Here is a 22,352-nt window from a genome sequence, read left to right as displayed (position 1 = left end):
ATTAGATAAATATGTAACTTATAGTTGTGGAGCATCTCCCTCTACAGGCTGCTCTATGTAAGAAGATGAGTCTACTATAGCTGCCAGCTAAATGAGTTATCTCCTTAGCTCAAGAAGTAGAGACTCGCATTTGGTTCTGAAGGTCACAAGTTCAAGTCCTGCTGAAGGCCAAGATTGATGCTAAAAGTGAAATGACTCAGTGTCTGCTGCAAATACTCAAGTTTATGAATTTAAGACCTACTTCCTGATATTTTCCAATATTTGCTTATAATTAGCGATTTCCACAAACATTTCCACAAGTAAACTTGTTCCCTGGAAGTGTTTTCTGGCCTCTAACAGAGAAGGGCACAAACACACTTGATTCAAGTGAAAAACCCAGATTCACAGAAATTGCTTTTTACCCTGCTGTGGCCATCCTGAGGATCCAAGTCCCAAGATCTTGAATTGCAGCACCAGCAACTGCCGTGCAGTCTTTGCTGCTGCTGCTACTCAAACACTTGCAATACTCCAAGTTTTTGTCAATTAATATAGCTGGATTTAACTGAGGCTGGACTATGTTGACCATTATTATTTGTATTGCTGTAGTGCCTAGGAGCCCTCATCATGAACCAGGAAGCCACTGTGCTAGGAGCTGTATAGAAAGAACAAAACGTTTTCAGTTTTGTGCTAAACAAGCCTGATACTTCAAAGCTTAAAGGTGGCCAACCACAGTGGACAGGAAGGACGCCCCTCATTTCGCTGTGTCAAATATTACACAACTGGCCAGGTACATGGTGGGATTTTGTTCAGTTACCTCTGAACTGGCATGGGAAGTTTATATTCCTATGTTCCAAATAAAATACTGTAAAATATATGACAGACTCATATTCCATGCATTGAAAACACCCTCTCAAATCTCCCAAGAGCCAATATAAATAATAAACATTTAAAAGGAACACCACCAACACTTTCCTTGTGTATCTATAGGTAACGTGCCTCTGGACAGCTCTATCAACATGGATATTAGGAGTCCAGTACCAAACTAGCTTTATCCTGTCAGTAACTTACACAAATGATAAGAATATATATTAATCTGCTTAGTTTTCCCTGAATACAACCCTCTTGCCATACTGAGATCCTAGTTACAATATTCAGCCATTTCGCTCTCAGTCTCATTTGAAAAGGAATTTTAAAACCCAAAACTATGTGAACAGCCAGAAGCAATCCAAAACCGTCAATGGTGTGGCTACTTGTGGGGGACCGTGCATGACCCTGTGGCATAGTCGTGCTTCCAAGGACTGCAATACAGCTTTCCTTGTTGAGTATTTATTATTGTTTCACTTGCTTTGAATAGGAACTAGAAAGGTTTCAGGCAGCAAGGTAACAGGTAACCTCAGTGCTGATTCTATAAAAGTGTTTCTTTTGTTGGAATGTTCTTGCTGTTGAAAGTTGTCAAGTATTCAGCAAGTCATATATCCCAACAACATTACATTAAGGGACTATTTTTCCTCTATCCAGTGGAAGGATCAGTGTTGTGAAGCTCTGTGCTACATCAGGACTCTAGCCCTATTTACATCAACACTAAGCCACTGTGCATGTCAAGTGAAGGCCTAAAGAATGGCTCTCTCAACTCCCTTAAAACATTTAACCCCTTCACTGGCATTCTCAGGACATTCATTTGTCAACAGATCATCAACCCATTTGAATGCAATGACAGGACACATGAGGCAAATGCGTTTCCCTGACATAACTTAGGAGTCATTCAGCACAAGAAGGGTTAAAGACATACCTGCAATGGGGAAGGAACTGGAGAGTTCAACTGGCAAGAGTACAAATTAACCAGCCCTTCTCTCTACCCAACCAGTCCATAGAGGATCCACCAGGGATGCTGGGTCTCCAGCAGCGTGCCCTCTCCATTCCACATGGGCCAGGCTGTATGTTTGCCCCTGCCTCTCCAACTACATCTCCTCCCACACCCCTACCCAAAACAGTACACAGCCAAAATCCTCTGGGTGTTGTCTTACATTTGGCTTACGCTTACAATTAATGTTAACTGAAGTTAAATTAAACCTACCAATCTCAGCGGGGGTTTAATATAACTCAGAATAAGATTTCACCCAATTCATAACACTACATCTAATTCTGGGCCTTGCTACCCCTCCCACCAGACTCCTCTCCAGCTTTTCTATTCCTTTTCCTTCCACCCATCACTCTCCACGCTCCTTTGTTATCCCAAACCAGTGGTTCTCAACCTATTTACCATAGTGGGCCACATCCAATACCATCTGTATGGCCCTGAGGATGTCAGCTGATCAGCTGTGTGCCATGTGCTGATGGGCCACAAGTGGCCTATGGGCCACAGATTGAGAACCACTACCCGAAACCCACTAGGGTCCTCCTCCATAAACAAACATTGAACTAAAGCCATGCCCTTAGCTTACATATTGTACCCCTTCCCCCCACCCTTTGTTTAGACGGTTTGCAGGGACTCTTGTATGTGTCTGGACAACACCCAGCACATTCTGAGAGTTAGTCTAATACAAATCTGATGGCTGCTCAGCTTCCTACCTTTACATGAAGCAAGTTAGTGTAGCTCAGAGGATGGAAGTGCACATCACAACCACCACAACTATTAGCACTAATTAGCAACCCTGCTGTCAGTCTTCAAGGGAAAGTACTGAATAGGCCACTGAGCTCCTGTCCTATCCCCTTCAGATGAGGGTAGAGACATGTTGCTTGGGAAGCTCCAGTTTTCACTGCTTGTGCTTACTCGTCCTGTGATACTGGTCTCCAACACTATCAATCCAGCAGATTTCACCACCAATAGATACCCTTTAAGTATATAGAAGTTTTGTTTTAATAATTCCTAACTTCAGTCTGCTTCCTCAGCCCCTTGCTACTAGACCTACAACGTTCAGCTATTTAGAAATAGCCCTTGTTAAAAAAGGCAGCCCACAATAACATTTTCTGCATATTACCAAGAAACCAATCCATGAAATTATAGTACTTTGGCACTGGGCAAATGTAACTTGGCTCCCAGCTGCAGTGAAGCCCCTTATAAAGGCTTCTATTCTACACACACTGCATGAAAAACACACAAGATTTGTGGCACTCGAAAACAGCTCTATTAGAGGAGTGCACAGTTTTTAAACTAACACAAAATCATGGAGTTCAGGGTTTAAGGAGTCCATTCCTGCCTGACCACCTTAAATATTTGTGGTTAGATCTGGCAGCTTCTCTGAAACGAAACACACACACTTACATTCTCAGTGCAAGCCTTCTGTCTGTAACTGCATGCCACTTTGGGAATGGGGAATTAGGGCAAGCGTAACTGCATAATTAGACTAACACACAATCAAGCTTTTCATTTCAATGTTACTTAAAAAAACCACTTTCTGCTTCCCTGAGCTCTGTGCCACCTTAAATACAAGCACTTGGGAAGGAGATGTGAAAGACAATAGTACTGTTGATGAGGTTCCACTTCCGAAGTTACCTTGTCACAACAATGTATATCGCAAAATATTGTGGCATGTCGGACAGTGGCTCTGTTGTACTCCACAGCATTCCTGCGTGAAACTCAAAGCCAACTCATGTCAGCTCTCTATTAGGAATGCAGTAGATCAGAACTATGACTACTTTTGGATTTTCTCTTGGTGTACCAAAAAAGATTAGCATGTTTTCTGCAGGAATTCAAGCACACATTAAATTTTGAGAGTGGTATGATCCAATGGCTTAAAAAAAAGTTTATGAAATTGTTGACTCTTCCCTGCCATCTTCTTCACTGTATGTATTGTCAAGGAATTAGATGTAGTGTTATGAATTGGGTGAAATCTTATTCTGAGTTATATTAAACCCCCACTGAGATTGGTAGGTTTAATTTACCTTTAGTTAACATAATTGTAAGCATAAGCCAAATGTAAGACAACACCCAGAGGCTTTTGGCTGTGTACTGGTTTGGGTAGGGGTGTGGGAGGAACACAGAAACTGAGGTCAGATAGGAAGACAGCCAGCCAGAAGGAAAATGGTGGCTGACCCTGGATGAAACCTGAGAAGAGGTTTTTGGGTCACAGGTGCAGGCTAAAAGAGTGCTCTTGGTCCTGTGAACAAAAGAACCTGTTTCTTACTATTCGATTCCTCCTGTGTTTAGAGACACAGGACTTTGCACATTTCAAGCACGTTTCAAGATTGCTCCAAAGAAAACACTAGACTATCAGCAAAAAGAAAAGGAGGACTTGTGGCACCTTAGAGACTAAAATTTATTTGAGCATAAGCTTTCGTGAGCTACAGCTACAGCTCAAGAAAGCTTATGCTCAAATAAATTTGTTAGTCTCTAAGGTGCCACAAGTACTCCTTTTCTTTTTGCGGATACAGACTAACACAGCTACTACTCTGAAACTAGACTATCAGTCTCTACTTCCAGTAGGAACATCCCCAGGGCCCTGAACTTGGACTAGCTGCTTGGATTGATAGGGGGCAACAGTATTGTCTCTTCTGTACTCCTACGACAACATCTTAAGAATGTTAGCACAATGTTCTTAAACTGCAATAACGCTTCTCTCTCTCTATGGAATCAGACATTTTAAAATGCTTAAGTTGTCCGTGTAGAAGGTAATTTATCCCAACAAAACATTCTTGTGCTCCAAGAAAATAGGGACTACAGGACTTCACTAAGTTTTAATTGCTGGAAGTTATACTGTACACATGGAAATGCCTTAAAGTATTAATTCTGGGGTTTTGTAAGTCTTGCAAAATCCAGTATTAGAATAAAAGTTAATGAAAACTTGTCAGTAAAAAGCCTTTCCCCTACGGTGTCTACCACTCTCAAACTGCTGTTCAGTGATAATGCAAGGACATCAGAAAGTGAAGCACTGGAAAAAAAATGAAACTGACCAAGCTAGTTTCACTATCCTGAGCTAAGTAAAACAAGTAGCAACACAAACAAATGAAAAAATAGAGACTGCCAACTGGAAGTCACTTCAGGCTAGAATGACTTATTTTTTTGTTACTATAATATGTAAATTGACTAGAACTAAAAGAACAGAGAAAAAAAATCTCTATTTTAAGTTTCTTTTGTGCAATGGACAGTACTTTGTGTATAGACAATTTCACTGTTTGCCATGAATAGTCAGTTTCTTTCTGTAAGAGTCTTTCATGCAGCAACAGGGAAGAGAGAGAGAAAAAAAAAGTTAAAAATAGAAAAATTCATAAAGCCATAAAATTCGGCAGGGAAACTCCAGGCAGGTATGAAACCTGAAACTACTCTAAACAGCTAGCCAATTGTTAAAAAGAGGTTCAAATATATATTTAAAGAATACATCAAATTAAGTTTTTAGTTATTACTATAGTGCAATAACTTTTAACTTATCATAAGAATGATTTTTCTAGAGAAAGCAAAAGGGTCCAAATATGTGAGTAAGGACATCCCCATGAAACCTAACTTTCTTAATCAGAATCCCGATTAAGGAGGTTTGAGAGTTCTCCTCCAAAATACTGCTACACACAAAGAACTCAGTCCTGCACCCTTTACTTAAGTCATCCTTACTCACTCAAAGGTCCCACTGAAGTTAATGAAACCAACCTACTTACACGAATAAAGGTTGCAAGACCATGACTGAAGAAAGTCACTTATGTGGAATTCCTTTGCTTCTTTATTATTTCCAAAGGCAAGCCACTTCAGCAAAATAAGAGTGTTGGTGATGCATGCAATCTCCATTTTCTTTAACAGTGGCTATATAAATCACATCACATGGCCCCATTCAGAAAGGAACTTCAAAACATGTGTAACTAAGGGCATAAGTAATCCTATTGGCTTCAGTGGGACTGTGCATGTACTTAAGTACCTTATTGAATCAGAGCCTAGGAGAGGAGAGTTCCTCTTCATTTTTCAAGCTGAGCCACTGTACAACCCAGCTTGTACAACCATCCCAACACAGGGATGCCCAGCAGCACCACAGCGAGGCATACGCCTTAAGATTTTATTAACAAAGTTTTTTATACAGGTTCACAGATTGAATTAACCTCTAAACATGTTTTCCAATTATGACCAAAACAGACTAGGAGAGGGTGAATCTAGAATATACACAGACAAGTTCTGCTGGGGCAACTGGAACTTGATTTTCACCCATGTCATTTACTGTAGGATTTGCCAATATTGTGCATCCATGGGTCCCTTTTCCCAGCCAATGATGCCGACACAGAGGCACTGCAAGCCTATTACAGCTGCTCTTCCAAAACATGGGACACTTACAACACTGTATCCTGACTGGTTTACCCAGGCAACCACTAATCAACCTAGTGATTTCTAATTTAAGCTTCCCGAGTTACAAGCGTGTGTTGAGGGGCAGAGAGGATATCCATACCTTCTTCCAAAGAAGCCCCTCTGAGCAAGATAAACACTACTGACAGAACCAGAAGGTACTAGGACTGTGGCTGCAAAAAGAGGACCTCACGGAGGTGAAAGTGGAAAAAAAACAGTGGGTTGGGGGAGCACTGAGGAGAGAAAGGGAGAATTCAAGAATCCCAGTAGGAACTACCCTTTGCCCCACCCTGGGTAAAGCATTCTCTTTAGGTCAGAGTAAGCCATTTTAGACAGAAACCCATGTAAGATCAGAGTCACAACGGCATGCACCATATGGAATTCCTGTGAAGTCCACATCCATTTAGTCTGACTAGTGTACTTTATCAGACACACGATATACAAGAACACTGAAGGTAAAAACTTACCGTCTTTCCCCATTATGTTCAAACTTTATCCTTACATCATTCTGCCCAAGAGAGACGAAACAGAAGATTAGTCCATTATCAAATTCTTTGGCTTATTTCATAAGTTTTAACAATGTGTACATTGAGGACCTGTGTGACAAAATATGAATTTGTTCTCTGTTCTCACTCGTGTTTAATACGTTATAATTTTCAACCCTCTCCCCACTTTAGTCCCAGAAAAAGCCCTAATTTTCCAGTACTCAGGCTGTTTCTTATACCATAAGTTCTCACCTATTTGATGTCAAATAATGAATCCTTGCTTCTGGCAGCATTCATCAGAAACCACCAGATTGTCCGTCTATTCTGCCCCACAATAGGTGTGGTCATTGAAGCACCATTTTTGCTGGCCCCTTCCTCCCAACTCATTCCACCCAAGCAGAAGCATTCTTCAACTAGTGTCTTTCTCCCAGTATCACCCCCTGCAGACTTGGAATTTATAAGCAGCATTAATCTTGTAACATTTCAAACTTACTATCTGATGGCTTATGTAAAATGAGATGTGTATCTGATGCATACAAGCCAATTAAGATGGATTTGACGCTGTTTTGTATCACCACAGCAACACAAAGTAGTCAGGAACATATCTGACTCTTAATTTGCAATTGACATATTAGCTTGGTTTTCGTTTTTAAATATATAGGCAAATTTGCAAAGTAAACTTCTAGGACACAAAACTGATATCTGACTGGCATAGTTATCAGGATATACGTATTCTATTTTTTCCTCTTCTATCAACACTCGCAGGAAGACTGGGCAGATAAAAGGAGGACTTCATAGGTATAATATGAGCAGGTCTGTGGGGAGAGCACAGAGGGGGGATGACAGGGGACTTGAGCACCAACAGGAGCTAAGGGGAGGGTGGGGAAGCAGCCACATGCGAAGAGAGCATGAGATGGTGACAAAGGACGTGAAAGGGTGGGGACTGTGGGGAGCGAAGGAACAGAGAGAGGGGCCATCCATGGCCCCATGCACCAGAAGGAGAGAGTGATCAAGAGTGTGTGCTCATTTTGTCTAGTTACCCACTGATAATGCATGGAGCTAGCATGTGGCCGTGAAACTTTTAAAGAGCAGTGACAGATGTAGGAGGCACATAACCAAACCATAAGAATTCCTTACATTAGTACAGAATTACTCTCCTCCGATTCATTTCAAATAACAAAATTGCAGCATGCAAATTAGCTGGGAAAAAAGATCATGATTGGCTGAATTACTTCTCACGGCACTATAGTACTTAGAGAGTTGGGTGTTATTGAACTGGCCCTGTCTAGAGTCTACCGTTATAAATTAGATCCTGAGAGGGAACGTCTACATTGTTATTTTTTGTCTCATAGCACAAGCCCAAGTCAGCTGACTCTGGCTTTGAGACTCGCTGCTGCAGGGTTTTCTTTTGCAATGTAGATGTCCTGTCTGATACCTCACAGTAAATACTATAAGATGGGGGAGGATTTGCCATTTTATTTGTAAATAGACATTAAATCCCTGCTTTAAGATAAACATAGCCTCTATGATGAAGTCACAACCAATACTTTCATAATACAAGTAACCTGTATGTCATCATTTAAAGTGTAGAAGGAAAGGAGTACTTGTGGCACCTTAGAGACTAACAAATTTATTTGAGCATAAGCTTTCGTGAGCTACAGCTCACTTCATCGGATGCAACGGTGTAGAAGGTTTGCCATTCATGTTATCCAAGGTTTTATTAAAGTGCCCACCAATGTGGTACCTGTGCACTAAGCTGTAAACTCAGAAGATGCTAGACAGCACAGGAAGTGGAAGTACAGCACATTTAACCACTAGAGAACGAAGTTTAAGTTACAATTTAGATCACAAAGATAAAAACTAAAAAGGAAAATAAATCTGCTCTCATAAGGTATTATAATTTCTCCTGCACAACCATAAGTGATTAGAGTGGATGAAGCCAGCTGTGAAAGCCTTAAAGACAATAGGCAATCATATATCTAGGAACCGGGGGGGGAAAAAAAAAAGTGGGTAGGAAAGACTCTTTAAGGTAGAGGAAATATCTGGCAGACCCAGTGGTCAAGAAGGCAGTTCAAAGGGACCCATACATTCACTGCCATTACACAGTATTCTTGCAGAAGTCCTGTAGGTGCATCACTGTTCATGACAAATGGGCTTCCTAACCAGAGGAACAATGATCTGCAGCCAAAGTAATTTACATATAACTTTCCTAAAGTTTGCTCAGCTATGGGAGGAGTGCAAAGAGTGGGCTCCCCACACTGGCCCTACAGGAGCTGAATTAGGCCAGGTGGGCCCAATCAGCTAATTAGACTGCAAACCAGGGAGCTTTATGCTGGAGGCCAACTAATTAGAGAGAAGCTCACCTGGAAGGGACAGGTGGGGCTTTTACAAGAGACAGAAAACTGGAAATAGAGGGTGGCTAGGAAAGGCTGCAGTCACTCCTTGGGAACAGGGAGGAGTGTTTGAAGGTTGCAGAGATAAGCTGCCTAAAGTTACTCTCTGGAGAAAGGAGTGAAGAGACTGGCAAACCCAGAGGAGTAGGGAAGGATATAGGAGAGATGGAAGCAGCTCAGGGAAACACAGCAAGGTGCAGGGAACAGACCTTGGCTGCTGTGTAGAAGATCCCTTACCTGGAACCCAGAGTAGAGGATGGGCCCAGGTTCACCTGTCAGCCATTGTGGGAATGGCACTGTGAGGCAGAAGACAGCTTGAGACTGTTGGAAAGCAGGAACCTTGACACACTCCCCCTGGAAGGGGAAATCACAATAGTGACCTGGCCAGAGGGCTGAGTCATGAAGAGGACAGCTGTGGCTCCTGAAAGTGGCTACAGAGAAGAAATTGACCGAGTGTAACCACTGGAAGGAGGTCTGACTGATCTAATCCCCAGGGCTGCCAGGAGGTGGTGCCATCCAATGGTAAGTAGACCAACCCATGACCAGGAAGGATGAGTTTTATGCACAAGGTCGTCAAAAGGGGAACTTTGTGTATTTACTCCCGTTCAACTGTCTAATCAAGGAAAAGGAGGGCAGAAACTGTGAAGGAATGAGGGGTTATTAAACATCTTTTCCAGCTGACTGGGTAAGAATACATAATGTGTATTTTATAAAAGTCTTTTAATGGCAAAATGTACAGAGGGATAAATAAGAATCCAATACACAGCTAAGACATTGGGGTAACAATAGAATGACAACAAAAAGAGGGCGGGCATGTAACCTCAGCCTTGGGCAGTGTAGCTTGGGCTTCAGACTTGCTGGGACCAGTGCCAACACCTGCCTTGGTGACCCCATTAAAATGGGGTCCCAACCCACCGTTTGAGAACCCCTGCTCTAAAGGATAGGCTTTTAAGAGAGCTAAATGTCCTAGGGTTTGATCCCCACTAATAACCCAGGGAAAAGTTTATGCTGGTTACTGAAATGTAGCCTCCCTGGGGTGAAAGGGTGGTAGCTGTATAGAGAGTCAACAGTAATGCTGCACAAGAGTTCATGAAAGTACAGAACACCTCTAAAGAGCATTTAAGAATTGGATTGCTTTACTCACTTCCCTTTTAAGTGTTCCTTGGACACACAGGCTGAACGAATCCTTTCTCAGCATGTCAGTGTTATCCCTTCAATACCTTCCTGAGCACTCTGCACTCCTCATTAAGGTTGGGATGAAAATCTAGGAATTTATCTATATTTCAGTAGAACTATATGGGGCTGAAAGTCTGTTTAGAAGCTAAACTTAGGAACTATAGATCCATGGATAATCAGTGACAGTACAGGAAATACTGGAAAAGGGAGCTGGATTCCTGGTAATCACCTACTATCCTTGGCAATATGACCCTAAGAGCAGTAGATTTCTGGAAACACAGGCAGAAAACCCATAGACTCATAACTCAAGACAACATTTACTGTGAAATACAAGTTTCTTAACTAAACTACTGTCCAAGCTATGTGTATCTACTGCTCATAAGGGCAATGGACAAAGCCAATGTTTCTTCACCCTGTGGGCCTCCACAGAGATACTAGATTAAACTGTGGGAGGGAGGTGTGTGCCACAAGCAAAGGAGAGTCACGAGGTTGAGTGAAGCAGCATGACCCCAAATCTAGTCTGACTCTCTGCAAAAAAAATACACTGCTATGGGTGAAGCACTAGCTAGTTTCTTGAAATCCATCCTCCCTGGTTTAGTGACTATTCCACAGGGGAACAGGACTAGAGGCTCAAGAAGCAACAACTCACTGGCTCACACCATCTATGATCTCACAACAAAGAGCTTCCTATAGACTCCCCTATCCTATGCTGCATGTAACATTCTCATGAGTGAGCGAATGGGGGGGGGGAATGAAAAGACAAAACAAAAATAGGATAATATGTGCAGGAAGACAGAATGGAGACAAAGGAGTGGAAAAAGGAAAAGACAGCCATGGTCACCACTGTGATATGGCAAAGCACAATGGGATCCTGGGAAGGGGCACTCCATCTATCATAAGGGAGGCTCAGACAAAAAGTTGAATGCCACTGGACTAAGCACTAGCTTGAGAGAGGCACAGTTCATTAAGACACTTCACAAACAGTCTTGAGACTTACATCCCCAATCCTAAACCTCTTCTGAGCAGAGCACTAATTGTGCACAATGGGGTGAAGGTTTTGTATGATGGACAAATTGGCTGTAGGTCAAGAAACCACACCAGGTTCATTCCCCACTTCCTGAGTAAGCCAGGATTTGATCATTGGCCTCCATAGCAGAAATGGCCATGAACTAACCCTTACCCACTGAGCATCCCTTGCTTGGGAAATACAATTACATGAAAAACAGACCAATGAATTTGCGAAGAATCAGAGACCCAAGTATGACAGCCAGTCTGACTGTGTCCACTTGAGAAATAATGGGTGTTGAACTCTGATCCTACACCAGCAGGACAACAGAGTTCAATGCTAATTGGGGAGGCTCACTAGCATTGTTCATCTAATTGTAATAAACCATATCTGATTACACATTTCATCAGGATCAACCACACTTAGCTATAATGGGTGTTGATCTCTTAACCTTCCCCACATTAGTGAGGCAATACATCCAACACTGAGAGGTCAGGGGCAGGAAAGAACTTAACTAGATATAAGTAACAGCCTCAAAGATTAAACCAGGTCCACTCTACTAAAGCCGTTTGACCATTTATCATTAAGCCCAGGTGACTTGAATTAATTCTCTGAAAGTGCTGGACAAATATTTGCACATTAAAAGCCTGGGGGGTATTGTGGAGTTTATACTGAAATGGGGTTCATCCAAATAGCACACAATACAGGTGGAATTTCTAGGTTAATCTGTTCTTCAAGTCTAGTGAATTCAACTTTATCAGAGACAGATAAGACCTATTTGGTTATCTTGTCCTTCTCTCCTTCTGCTAAGAAACCAGTGCAAGATTCTTCCCTACAAAACAATCTCCAGAGCTTTGTCTAGATTAGTTTTTAAAATGATTCAACTAATGGGACTTCCAGCATTCCCCTGGGGAAGGTGCATTCTACAGCTACAAGACAAAGGCAATAGAAAAAAAACCCATCACCCTCCCATACCTGCTTAAATGAGCTCTGTAAAGATCACTGAGCATGAACATGCTCTTAATTTATAATTGCTAATACTGAAATGGAAGCCAGTTTTCTTACCGGAATTTTTTTTTCTTCTACTGCACAGGCACACTGGTTTGTTATTGTAGGGTTGCTCAGGAGGGCTGGACTGCTGACATTATGTTTTTTCTTAAAAGAAAAATTATTAATGTTGGTTTATAAAAAAAGTGGACGGTGCAAGCTAAAACAGAAAGCCACTTAGTAGCATTTTCAGCCAATCTACCCAGATAATGTCTTTCTACATACACTTGGGGGAGGCAGATCATTGAACTGCTCTGACCAATCATCAAAACATTGCCTGCTTTAGTCCAATAGAAGGAATAAAATAACCCAAAGTGAACCTAAACCAATGACCTAATCCAAATTAGAGTATAAAGCCCGTGAAGTAGGCACATCCCTCTGCAATGCCAGGACTTGCATAAAATACTGGTGCCCTACTGCAGTTGAAGCAAATGGACCCACTTCCACTCTAGTCTAATCCCTTGTGCCAGGTCATAATTGTCAATCTCCATTAAACAATCCTTTACCTGTTTGTTGGAATGAGCAGTGTCTTTATTCTTCATGGTATCAAAGCCAGGCAGCCTGTGACGCCGGCCCATTTGGAGCGCAACTAAGTCCTTCATGATGGAGTTCAATGCCTCCTGCTCATCTGCAATTGACAAGAGGGAAGTTATTTTGGCGAGTATCAGCTGGGGAACTTTCAGGAATTCAAACTAGCATTCCCCTGGCTGAGGGACCAGATTGTTTTTTCCAAGTGCACAGAGTACATCTTCATTCACAACCACTAACCCCCATGAAACCTGTGTGAAGTAGACACGCATTAGCCTAATTTCAGAGGCAGGTAAATGGAAGGGTAGAGAGTTGTCTAATGCCATGAAACAAGTCCGGTCAGAGCTAGAATTAGAATATGGGAGTTCCTGCCTCCCAGTACCATGTCCAGTTCACCCAGCAAAATTTGCTAAAGGGTGATTTAGGTCACTTAGAAGAATCAGCTGTAGGTGTTTTGTTGCCCAGGAAAACTGGCAAGCATCTGTCCCCTTTCAACCTTACATTCTGCTACCCTAGAGAGCCTTCACTGCTTGATGATGGAGCTAGCCCTGCACAACAGCAAGAAAGGAACCAGCCAACCAATTATTCTGAATTATTAGTAGGTCTCAAACATTTGTGCTGATTGGCAAGGGCACATCTCCCTATATCCCCAAAATAGGGGTTCACAGAACAAAGGTGGTCTCCTAAGGAAGCTAAAACATCTTAAGGACAGAGGTCAGAACAGGGCAGCAGTGAGAAGAGCACTGACTGCTTGCAGAGCAGAGATAGCAACTGCAGATCAACATCTTCAGGAACCTGGTAGGAACCCATGACTGGGATGCCAGCAACTAATTATGTTGTTTATACTAGAGTAGTATGCAGAGACTCTAATCAGGATTGGGGTTCATTGCACTAGGTGCCACACAAATGAGGCAGGTATGGTCTCTGCCCTGAAGAGCTAACCATGAGAAACCAGTAGCATCTATTTCCAAAGCTGAGCAGGTAGATCAAGAAATGTAGCAACAACATAAATAACTCTGGCATTTTATTAGACACTATAGCCTTATGAATAAACTGGGCTCTTCAGTGTTGCCTGTCACAACTACCAGGGGCCCTGCTTTCAAGTGGAAGTGAGTGGCAAGACTTGCGTTGCCTTTTTTCACTAACCAAACAATATATTGGCTCTGCCTGCTGACTTCAGTCTCAGATCTCACCTCAGCAAATTTTTCATCACCCATGCTGCCTGCTAACTATATGACAGTACTAGTCAAGTGGCCTCATGCTTTGCTATAACTGTGGAAGTGTTGATTAATGCAATTCCCATCTTATGCCACAAATATAAACTAAGTCAAAGGTCCTAGGTGTCCTTATCCTAGTTACAACTTGGTTTAAATTTATGGTGTGCACAAGACCTTACTATTTCCCTTAAACAAGCTGAAAACCTGGGATTGTCCCAGGCTTTAATCCAATTACATGGAAACAGTCATTGCTGATACCACAAATTTTAACTGGTGTTTGCAACCAATCACCTAACTTGGTCATATTTGTAGCATAGATGAGCATAAAAAAGAGGTTATGATGAGTTTATAAACCATAACACCCTCCACCCAGTTACAGTCAAGCAAACATAGTGAGGCTGCTAAACCTATATCCGCTATATTCCATTTTCACTTAATTACAACTGTCAGGAAAAAAAATTGATCTTTTGGGTTAAAAGTTCTCATGTAACCAATAAAATGTAGTCTTCCAGAGCCTGTCTGAATTTAGGACTGAGGTGAAATGCCAGAGCTATGTGGAAAGCATAGAACTGGAATATAAGGAGGTACTGCAGGAGTTAGCTAGACACCTGCTTAGTCTATGCCAAATCATTCACTGAAATTAGTCCCTTGCTTTCAATATCACCTAAATACTGTAGAGAAAGAGTTGTATATGGCACGTGAACTTTTCCTCAAACTAGTTACTGGCTTATTGACTTCATTTCTGAAGCACTATGTATTCTGAGCAACAAAGCATAGGATGTTATCAGTTACACAATCCTGTCATTGGCACATGTGTACATACTATATTCTTAGACCGTTGTATGTATAGCTTATCAAAACTTTATGGTGTTTATTTCTTTAGACACTGTATCCAGTTAAATCTCCTCAAATAGGAGCGTAACCTGGTTATAAAATCTGAGCCAAATATAAACTCTACTTTGAGCAAACTGAAAAGAATGTGGTGTCCTCTATGGAGTCTTGCAAAAAATTGGGGAGGGGATAGCGGGAGAGAGAGTTGGATGAAGAGAAACCTACTCATGCAAGTTTCACGTTTGGCAGTGTTATAAGAAATATTAACATAACAGACCAGGTTATCCAGCTTTTCTATCTAATTTTAGGCTGTACTATTTTAAGATCTGTCATAAACCTGATATTAGTTACCTAGATATGCAGACCTTGATATGTAATTTCCCCTCCTTCCCAACGTACTTAGAGCTATCAGTTTATAACGTGGTTAAATTAAAATGTACAGCTCTCTGGGGCTAATTTTTTTAACAATTTTAACAAAACCCGAGTTAAAAATAAAAAACCCAGTTAAAGGAAAGTCAGGTTTGTTTTTTTTTTAATCCACTCTGGATGCATGTTGTTGCTCTAGGATATTGATTTACATAAGTACAAGCCTAACAGAGTCTTGGAATCAATGGGAACATGAGACATTTCTGAACATTACAGAATAGATGTTTCTCATGTACATACATTTGTAAAAAGAAAAAAACTTATTTGATGAAGCAAGGGTGCACATTTATTCCTCATTTCATGTTACACACTTGATCACAAATATTTATTCCTGAATTTAGGTTGCTTGTTATAAAAAGGCAGGTCACTAATTGACTTACTAATAACAAAATGAACAAGTTAGATTATTATGCCCAAAGGAGGTATATATGGAGTAAATATATCAGACTTTTCCAAAATTTAATGTAAACCATTATGAGTTCAAAGCAAGAGGGAAATTTATGTATTTGTAACAAAGCAGCATCCAAAAGCTCCAATCAGGGTCAGTCTGATTTTGCTAGGCTCTGTACAGACACACAGTTCCTGCCCTGGGATTTCCAACAGCACTCAGCATTGACCTAACTCTGCTCCAATTGATGTAACTGGTAAAGCTTCTACAGACTTCAGCAAGAACAGCTAAGACAATGTTAGGAACCCCTAGGAAAGAGATAGCTAAGACAGAAAATATCCTAATGCCACTATATAAATTCATGGTACACCCACACCTTGAATAGTGTGTGCAGTTCTGATGGCCCCATCACAAACAAAATATATTAGAATTGGAAAAAGTATAGAGGGGGCAACAAAAATGATTAGGGGGTATAGAGGAAGAGATTAAAAATGATTAGGGGGTATGGAGGAAGAGATTAAAGAGACTGGGACTGGTCATCTTAGAAGAGACGACTAAGAGGGAGTTATAATAGAGGTCTATAAAATCATGAATGGTATAGAGAAAGTGAACAGGGAAGAGTTTACCCCTTCATATAATATGAGATCTAGAGGTCAACCAAAGAAAAATAATAGGCAGCAGCAGGTTTAAAACATACTAAAGGAAGTACTTCACACAAGGTACAGTCAACCTGTTGAACTCGTTGCTGGGGATGTTGCGAAGGCCAAAAGTATAACTGGGCTCAAAAGAGAATTAGATAAGTTCACGGAGGATAAGACTATCAATGGTTATTAACCAAGATATTCAGGGACAAAATCCCATGCTCTGGGTATCCCTAAACCTCCAGCTGCCAGAAACTTAGACTGGACAACAGGTGTTGGGTCACTCAAGCTGCTGTTCTATTTACTCCCTCTGAAGCATCTGGCACCAGCCACTGTTGGATGACAGGATACTGGGCTAGACGGACCACTGGTCTGACCCACTATGGCTACTCTTATGTTCCCCCCCCCAGGGTGCATTACTCCAGCCGCCACCATGTAGACTAGCCCATGGTGTATCTCAATATAGTCTAAGACTAAAACCTTAGTCTATGCAATTTAAAATTAATGCACCCTTAAAGTTGAGAATCAAGTATCAAATGTAATGAAATTAAACCATAATTGTTCCCTGCTGCCTAAGTGTTCTTCCATATTGAAAAATAAGTATTTTCTATAATCAAATTTGTTTACATTTTGCATTTGACAGCACTTTGGGTACAGTTAATTTTACTGCTTCCCTTATACAATCAATCACTTTACCCCTGTTAGCGCGGTCTTTCACAAACAAAGAGGAAAGTTTAAAACTAGAAAAATGTGATTGTAAAATCACAAGAAAACCTATGGGACTGGGATACTACCTGAAAGTACAGCCAACCACACAGAGGTGGCTAGGGCCCACACTGGTGGACCACAGGGTACAAACGCTAAGATCTAGTATCGGAGTTTGCGGTGCGTGCCTGCATAGTAATACTATTATACCAACAACGACTGTGGATATCGTGGTATAACACATAAACACAGCCACATAAATGATTTATATTTCGAGTGGTCTCCAACCTGGTGGTCTTTTTAAAGAGTGCTAGAGAACTGGGCTGGTGAAGGAAATTTCGTGTCTTGGATTTGTCCGCTGCCTTTATAACAAGTGTTAAATGTGATCTAGTCAATATTCTGACACATTCAAGACCAATCCTGCAAATCTGAAACCGGTCAAAAGCACTCAGCCCCTTTCAAGTTCAGATACAATGCTGTACTGCAGTTTTAACAGCAGACTGTTTATTTTGATATCCTTCACAGACACATAATGACCCCAAAGTCAAATAAGTGAGACTGCTGAAAACATTCAGCCAAGTAGGAAATTTGATTGGCTGTATGCTCCCTAGTGCTATAATATATGATAGGCTGTGTTTTTTTTTTTTTTTTTAAAGTTCATATTGGTGGCGTCTGATCTTCATTTTTACAGCAAACTGAATATCAAATATTTGATTTTAACTCATTTTATATTAAAGTGTGGCTTCAGTTAAGGTCTGTATGGCAATGGAAATACAAATTTGAAAGACCTGTGGCACCTTAGAGACTAACACATTTATTTGAGCATAAGCTTTCGTGAGCTACAGCATGCATCCGATGAAATGAGCTGTAGCTCACGAAAGCTTATGCTCAAATAAATGTTAGTTTCTAAGGTGCCACAAGTATGCCTTTTCTTTTTGTGAATACAGACTAACACGGCTGCTACTCTGAAATTTGAAAGACTGTTTCTTTTATATAGGTCAACTTATATAGGTACTTTATGATCAAGATTTTACAGCCTCTGCTTAAAAAATATTTGCAGCACTATCAGTTTTATGGCACAATGCAGAAGTTAATACAAATGAAATCTAAGCAATTTTGGAAGAGCACTGAGACACCCTGTTTTGCTAGGTCTCCAGCAGGTCTGGGAAACACAGTTCTGCTTTGTATGGGAAAGATGTTGTCCAGGAAATGCTTTTCATGTTTTAAAAACTACACTCCAGGATGTTATAACATTGATGAAGGGGAATTGCTACTTACAAGGAAAGTTATTCCTTGTGTAAAGCATTTATTTCAGTTAAAATTCACTCAGACCTGCGTAATAAACCAAGTCAGTGAATTTGCTATGGCAGGGATGGAAATAGTTTAAAACAAAATCACAAAGTTCAGCAAACAAGGCATAGAAGCTTCTGCACGTTGGTTAAAAACAGGAAGCCTGTAAACCTATAAACAAGCTTACATGTTAGGAGAACAGGAGGGATGGTGACAGAGTAGTGTCTGCTGTTTATTTGTAAGAAAGAAGCACACTTTTTAACACATACACCTGGTTAGTTTGATCCAATGACTGGGAAACTCATGGAAATCAATGAATTTTATAAATAAGAAATACCAAAATACAGCCTAAAGCTTTTTTTCATTAAACAAGTGTAATTTACAATCCTTCAGTGCACATTGGTCAGTGTACCCTAGGGTATTTTGTAAAAGTAAAGTATTAATGATACAAAATTTCACTACATGTTCAGGGTCTGTTTTTACAACATGTCTGTACAGCAACTAGCATAAAGGCCTCAATCTCCTGATTCAGACCTCTGGGCACTATTGTAATGCTACTAATAGTACAACATGGCATTAGAGAAGTTCTATGGTAATTCGTTAATCTCACTATCAGAGGCTTATGTCTTCACAGTTGCCAGTGTCTTCAAAATTTGCAACTCACTTGCCTTACAAATGTCAAAAGCCAGAGCTCCTCTATGTGACTGCAAAGCATAGAAAAAACTGGAACTCCCTATTTTAAATTTAACAAAATGGTTAAGAATTGAGAACTCGTAAATGGCAGGCTTATTCCTTCCCCCTCCCCCATAATGCAACAGTGGCTGTCAATGCAGCAAAGCCTAAAAGCTCTGCTTACGGGTAAGTGTGTGAGCCAAGGGAAGGAAATGACACAGGCAGGAAAAAAGCAGATTGAGGGAAAGACTCAACTGCAGCTGGGCCTGCAATGAGTATTTCAGTCTAGGTCTAGCACAAGCCCTTCAATCTCAACACAGCTCTCCACACTGCTTCTCAAATATATGCACATGTTTCTCTTTAACAAAAGCAGTATCAGCTTATCCCACACTGCTGAAAAACTCTGTACAGAAATTAAATTTAGTGGTAACCTCCTATAAAGTGCAAAAGAATCAACTTTAATGCACTTCAGCACTGTTAATGGAGTTACCTCAAATTGCAACACTAATATCCCTTTAACTACTCAATATATTAACTAAGTTTTTTAGGGTAATTTATGAAGAAAAGTAGAAAGCTAGATGAAACAATGTAAAGAATAATAGGATATAACCTAAACTATCCAAAACTGGGTTATTGTCTCCTGAGGTCTATCATGTTGAAAATTCCCTCCATTATCTAAATAAACTATCCAATCTTATTTTCTATCGTCAAAGACCTCTAAATAATCATGGCTATACAATAATTAGTGCTCTTCTCATAATTTAAGAGCAATTGTACAAAGCAGGATGGCATTCATTAGTTTAATAGCCAGTGAAATCACCCCTTTTCATTTTGCAACTCATGAGCGCACACACAAATATTAGCTATATGATTGTGATTAGTAAGCATTTTAGTGGAAGGTAGACTTTCATTTTCTAAAGTATTGTGTGTTTAAAGACCTTCAGGTCTGTTGCTACAGAACCACCACCAGACTATTCTGCCTGTGTTTCTAAGCATGACCAAGTCATGAAGCTTAATGCATCGACATCTGAATTTACAAGAATTAAACCAAATTTTTTATTTTTATATATATATATATATGTGTTTTAAGCATTGTTAGCAATGCTGCAGGGATTTATATTTAAACATAAGAACTAATTATATGCAGGAGACTAAATAGCAAAGCAGAGTTTTAGCAAACCAGATAACTTCAGAAAAAAAAATCTAAGTTGCAACTCCCAAAACAGTGCAACTACACAACTCTACAGTTAAGTTAATAACGGTACTTTCTTTGCCAGCATACAAATATGGCCAAGTGTAAGCTCTAGTTTACATAAATTAAACTTTTCTCCTGGTTTACAATAGACTGAATTTTGGACTAAACAAGAAACCAGGTAAACTCAGAAAACCTTGCAAGGCACTTCCCTCTACAGTTCACGTCTTCTGAAAACTTTAACTCCAATAGTTCAGATTGAATTATGACAGCCTGTGGTGGCAACTTATAACAGCTCTTCAGCTCCATAACTTGTCTAAAAATGCTATTGTCTGAATTTAATAAAACAAATGAGGATCGACTGGAAGCTTCATACTGGAAACTGAAGATTTTGATAGAATTCCAAGTCACAAATAGTGCTATGGCCAAAATTTTCACATTTGGGTTCCTACAGTCAAGAACCTACTTCCATATTTCAAAATACATGGCCTGATTCTTAGAGGTGCTAAACTTCACAATTTCAGTCAAAGTCAGAGGAGCTGTGGATGCTCATTCACCCTCCAAAAGTGCCTAACTTTAAACATCAGAGTTTGAAAATGTTGCCCTATATTTTTAGAATGTTACAGAAATACCCTCCAAGTTCCTGGTCAAACTTATAGGAAAAGTATTTTACATTACCAATCAAAAATCAATACTGGTTTTAAAAAAATTTACAAAATGTTTACATTCCTCAAATATCTAATTGTCACATACCATCAGGCAATAACAGAACCACCATAAATTCTTCAAAATGAGCCCCCCCCCCCCCCCCACTGGAGCAAGAAACTATGTTAGTTCCAGCCATGTTCAAGAATGGTTTCAAGCAGGATTTAGTTTCAGGATGACGTAAAAAGAGTATGTGACAAAGGCATAATACATAATACCGGGGGTGCTGGTATTTACGTTCTCATAATACAAGAATGAAACTGAAAGTCACAAAATATTAAAATGAGCACAGGGAATACTTTTTCACACAACTCCTCATTAACCAATGGAACTCACTGCCACAAGACAAAGAAAGATTATTCCTAGAAGTCTCTAACGGTAACATCCACTGTTACAGCAGACAAGAAAAAAAAAATGATTATAAAGGGACACAATCTCACATTTAAGGGCGTAAGACAACTACTACCTAGAGGGGGAAGAGAAAGTTACGACATAACTAACTCCGGCAGAGGTTTTTGCATCTGCCCTCACTGTTGGATTCAGCATAGCGCTTATGCCCTGAACTGAGCCGGAGTCAACACCTCCCTGGGGGGGCTCTGCACACCAGGGCGGACAGGGCTTTAGACCAGGCTGTGCCCAGCAGCCCACTCGAGGCCTTAGTGTCAGGGGCTCATGCGAGGAGAGAAGCGAGTCGCCCCGAGGCGCGTGGGGGCAACCCCTGCTAGGGCCCCCCCGGGGAAAGCCCAGGGTAAAGCACGGCCGGCGCCCCTGGCCCAGGCGAGCCCCAGCCGCTGCCGCACCCCGGGGTGCGGGTGGCACCCCAGTGGCAGGAGAGGGGGGGGGAGTCCAGCCTGCGACCCCGGGGGCAGGCACGTGGACCTGGAGGGGGGGGGCTCTGAGCTGGGCCCTGACTGGGGAGATCAAAAGGCAGCCGAACCCCACAGACCGGGCGGCCCCAGATCCTCCCATGTGCCCCCGACCGCGGGGCCCGGGCGCGCGCAGCTCCCCCCTTCACACTCCCCCCGCCAACGGCCGCAACCAGCCCCTCCCCCCCGCCGGAGCCGGCAGCCCCGCCTCAGCCGGACCCCTACCCATCTCGGCGGCGGCCGGGCCCGCGCCCAGGCGGGGCGAGGGGGTTGGCTGCTCTCCGGCGCGCTGTCTCCGGCCCCAGGCTGTCACGGCCGCGGCTCCATGGCGGCCGGGAGCGGGGGAGGGAGGGCTCAGAGCCGCCGCCGCCGCATTCCCAGGCCCGGGCCACTGCCGCCAACGTCTCCTTGCAGCGGCTCCTCCCCGCGGCGGGACCGGGACGGGGCAAGCGGGGGCCCGGTCTCTCCCCTTCACCGCCTCCGCGGGGCGCACGGACCGTCAGCAAAACAAACCGCTCAGCGGCCGCCGCGCGCGCACGCACGCACCCG

The 22,352-nt window shown here is 41.8% G+C and overlaps 1 protein-coding gene and 1 long non-coding RNA gene across 4 annotated transcripts in view; both read right to left on the bottom strand.

Moving 5' to 3' along the window:
- MAP3K3 (mitogen-activated protein kinase kinase kinase 3) overlaps positions 1 to 22,352 on the bottom strand; it is a 50,732-nt gene extending 28,380 nt beyond the window's left edge. The window contains exons 1-4 of one of the 3 annotated variants that reach the window (XM_043503365.1): positions 22,023 to 22,352; positions 12,849 to 12,970; positions 12,361 to 12,450; positions 6,703 to 6,743 (exon numbers count right to left, since the gene is read on the bottom strand). In XM_043503365.1, the coding sequence (XP_043359300.1) occupies positions 6,703 to 6,743; positions 12,361 to 12,450; positions 12,849 to 12,970; positions 22,023 to 22,032 (263 nt within the window). In that variant the 5' untranslated portion in view covers positions 22,033 to 22,352. The remainder of the gene's footprint in view (positions 1 to 6,702; positions 6,744 to 12,360; positions 12,451 to 12,848; positions 12,971 to 22,022) is intronic. The other 2 variants (XM_043503364.1, XM_038385613.2) reach the window with 2 other exon arrangements.
- LOC122457618 lies at positions 17,732 to 18,393 on the bottom strand. The gene is made up of 2 exons (XR_006277254.1): positions 18,060 to 18,393; positions 17,732 to 17,866 (listed from the first exon to the last, which is right to left on the bottom strand). It is a non-coding gene; the product is annotated as an uncharacterized LOC122457618 (long non-coding RNA).

The sequence above is a fragment of the Dermochelys coriacea genome, chromosome 27 (assembly GCF_009764565.3).
Source record: "Dermochelys coriacea isolate rDerCor1 chromosome 27, rDerCor1.pri.v4, whole genome shotgun sequence".
Lineage (NCBI taxonomy): Eukaryota > Metazoa > Chordata > Testudines > Dermochelyidae > Dermochelys > Dermochelys coriacea.
The sequence above is the reverse complement of the archived record's forward strand: the minus strand, read 5'-3'. Positions and strand labels throughout refer to the sequence as shown.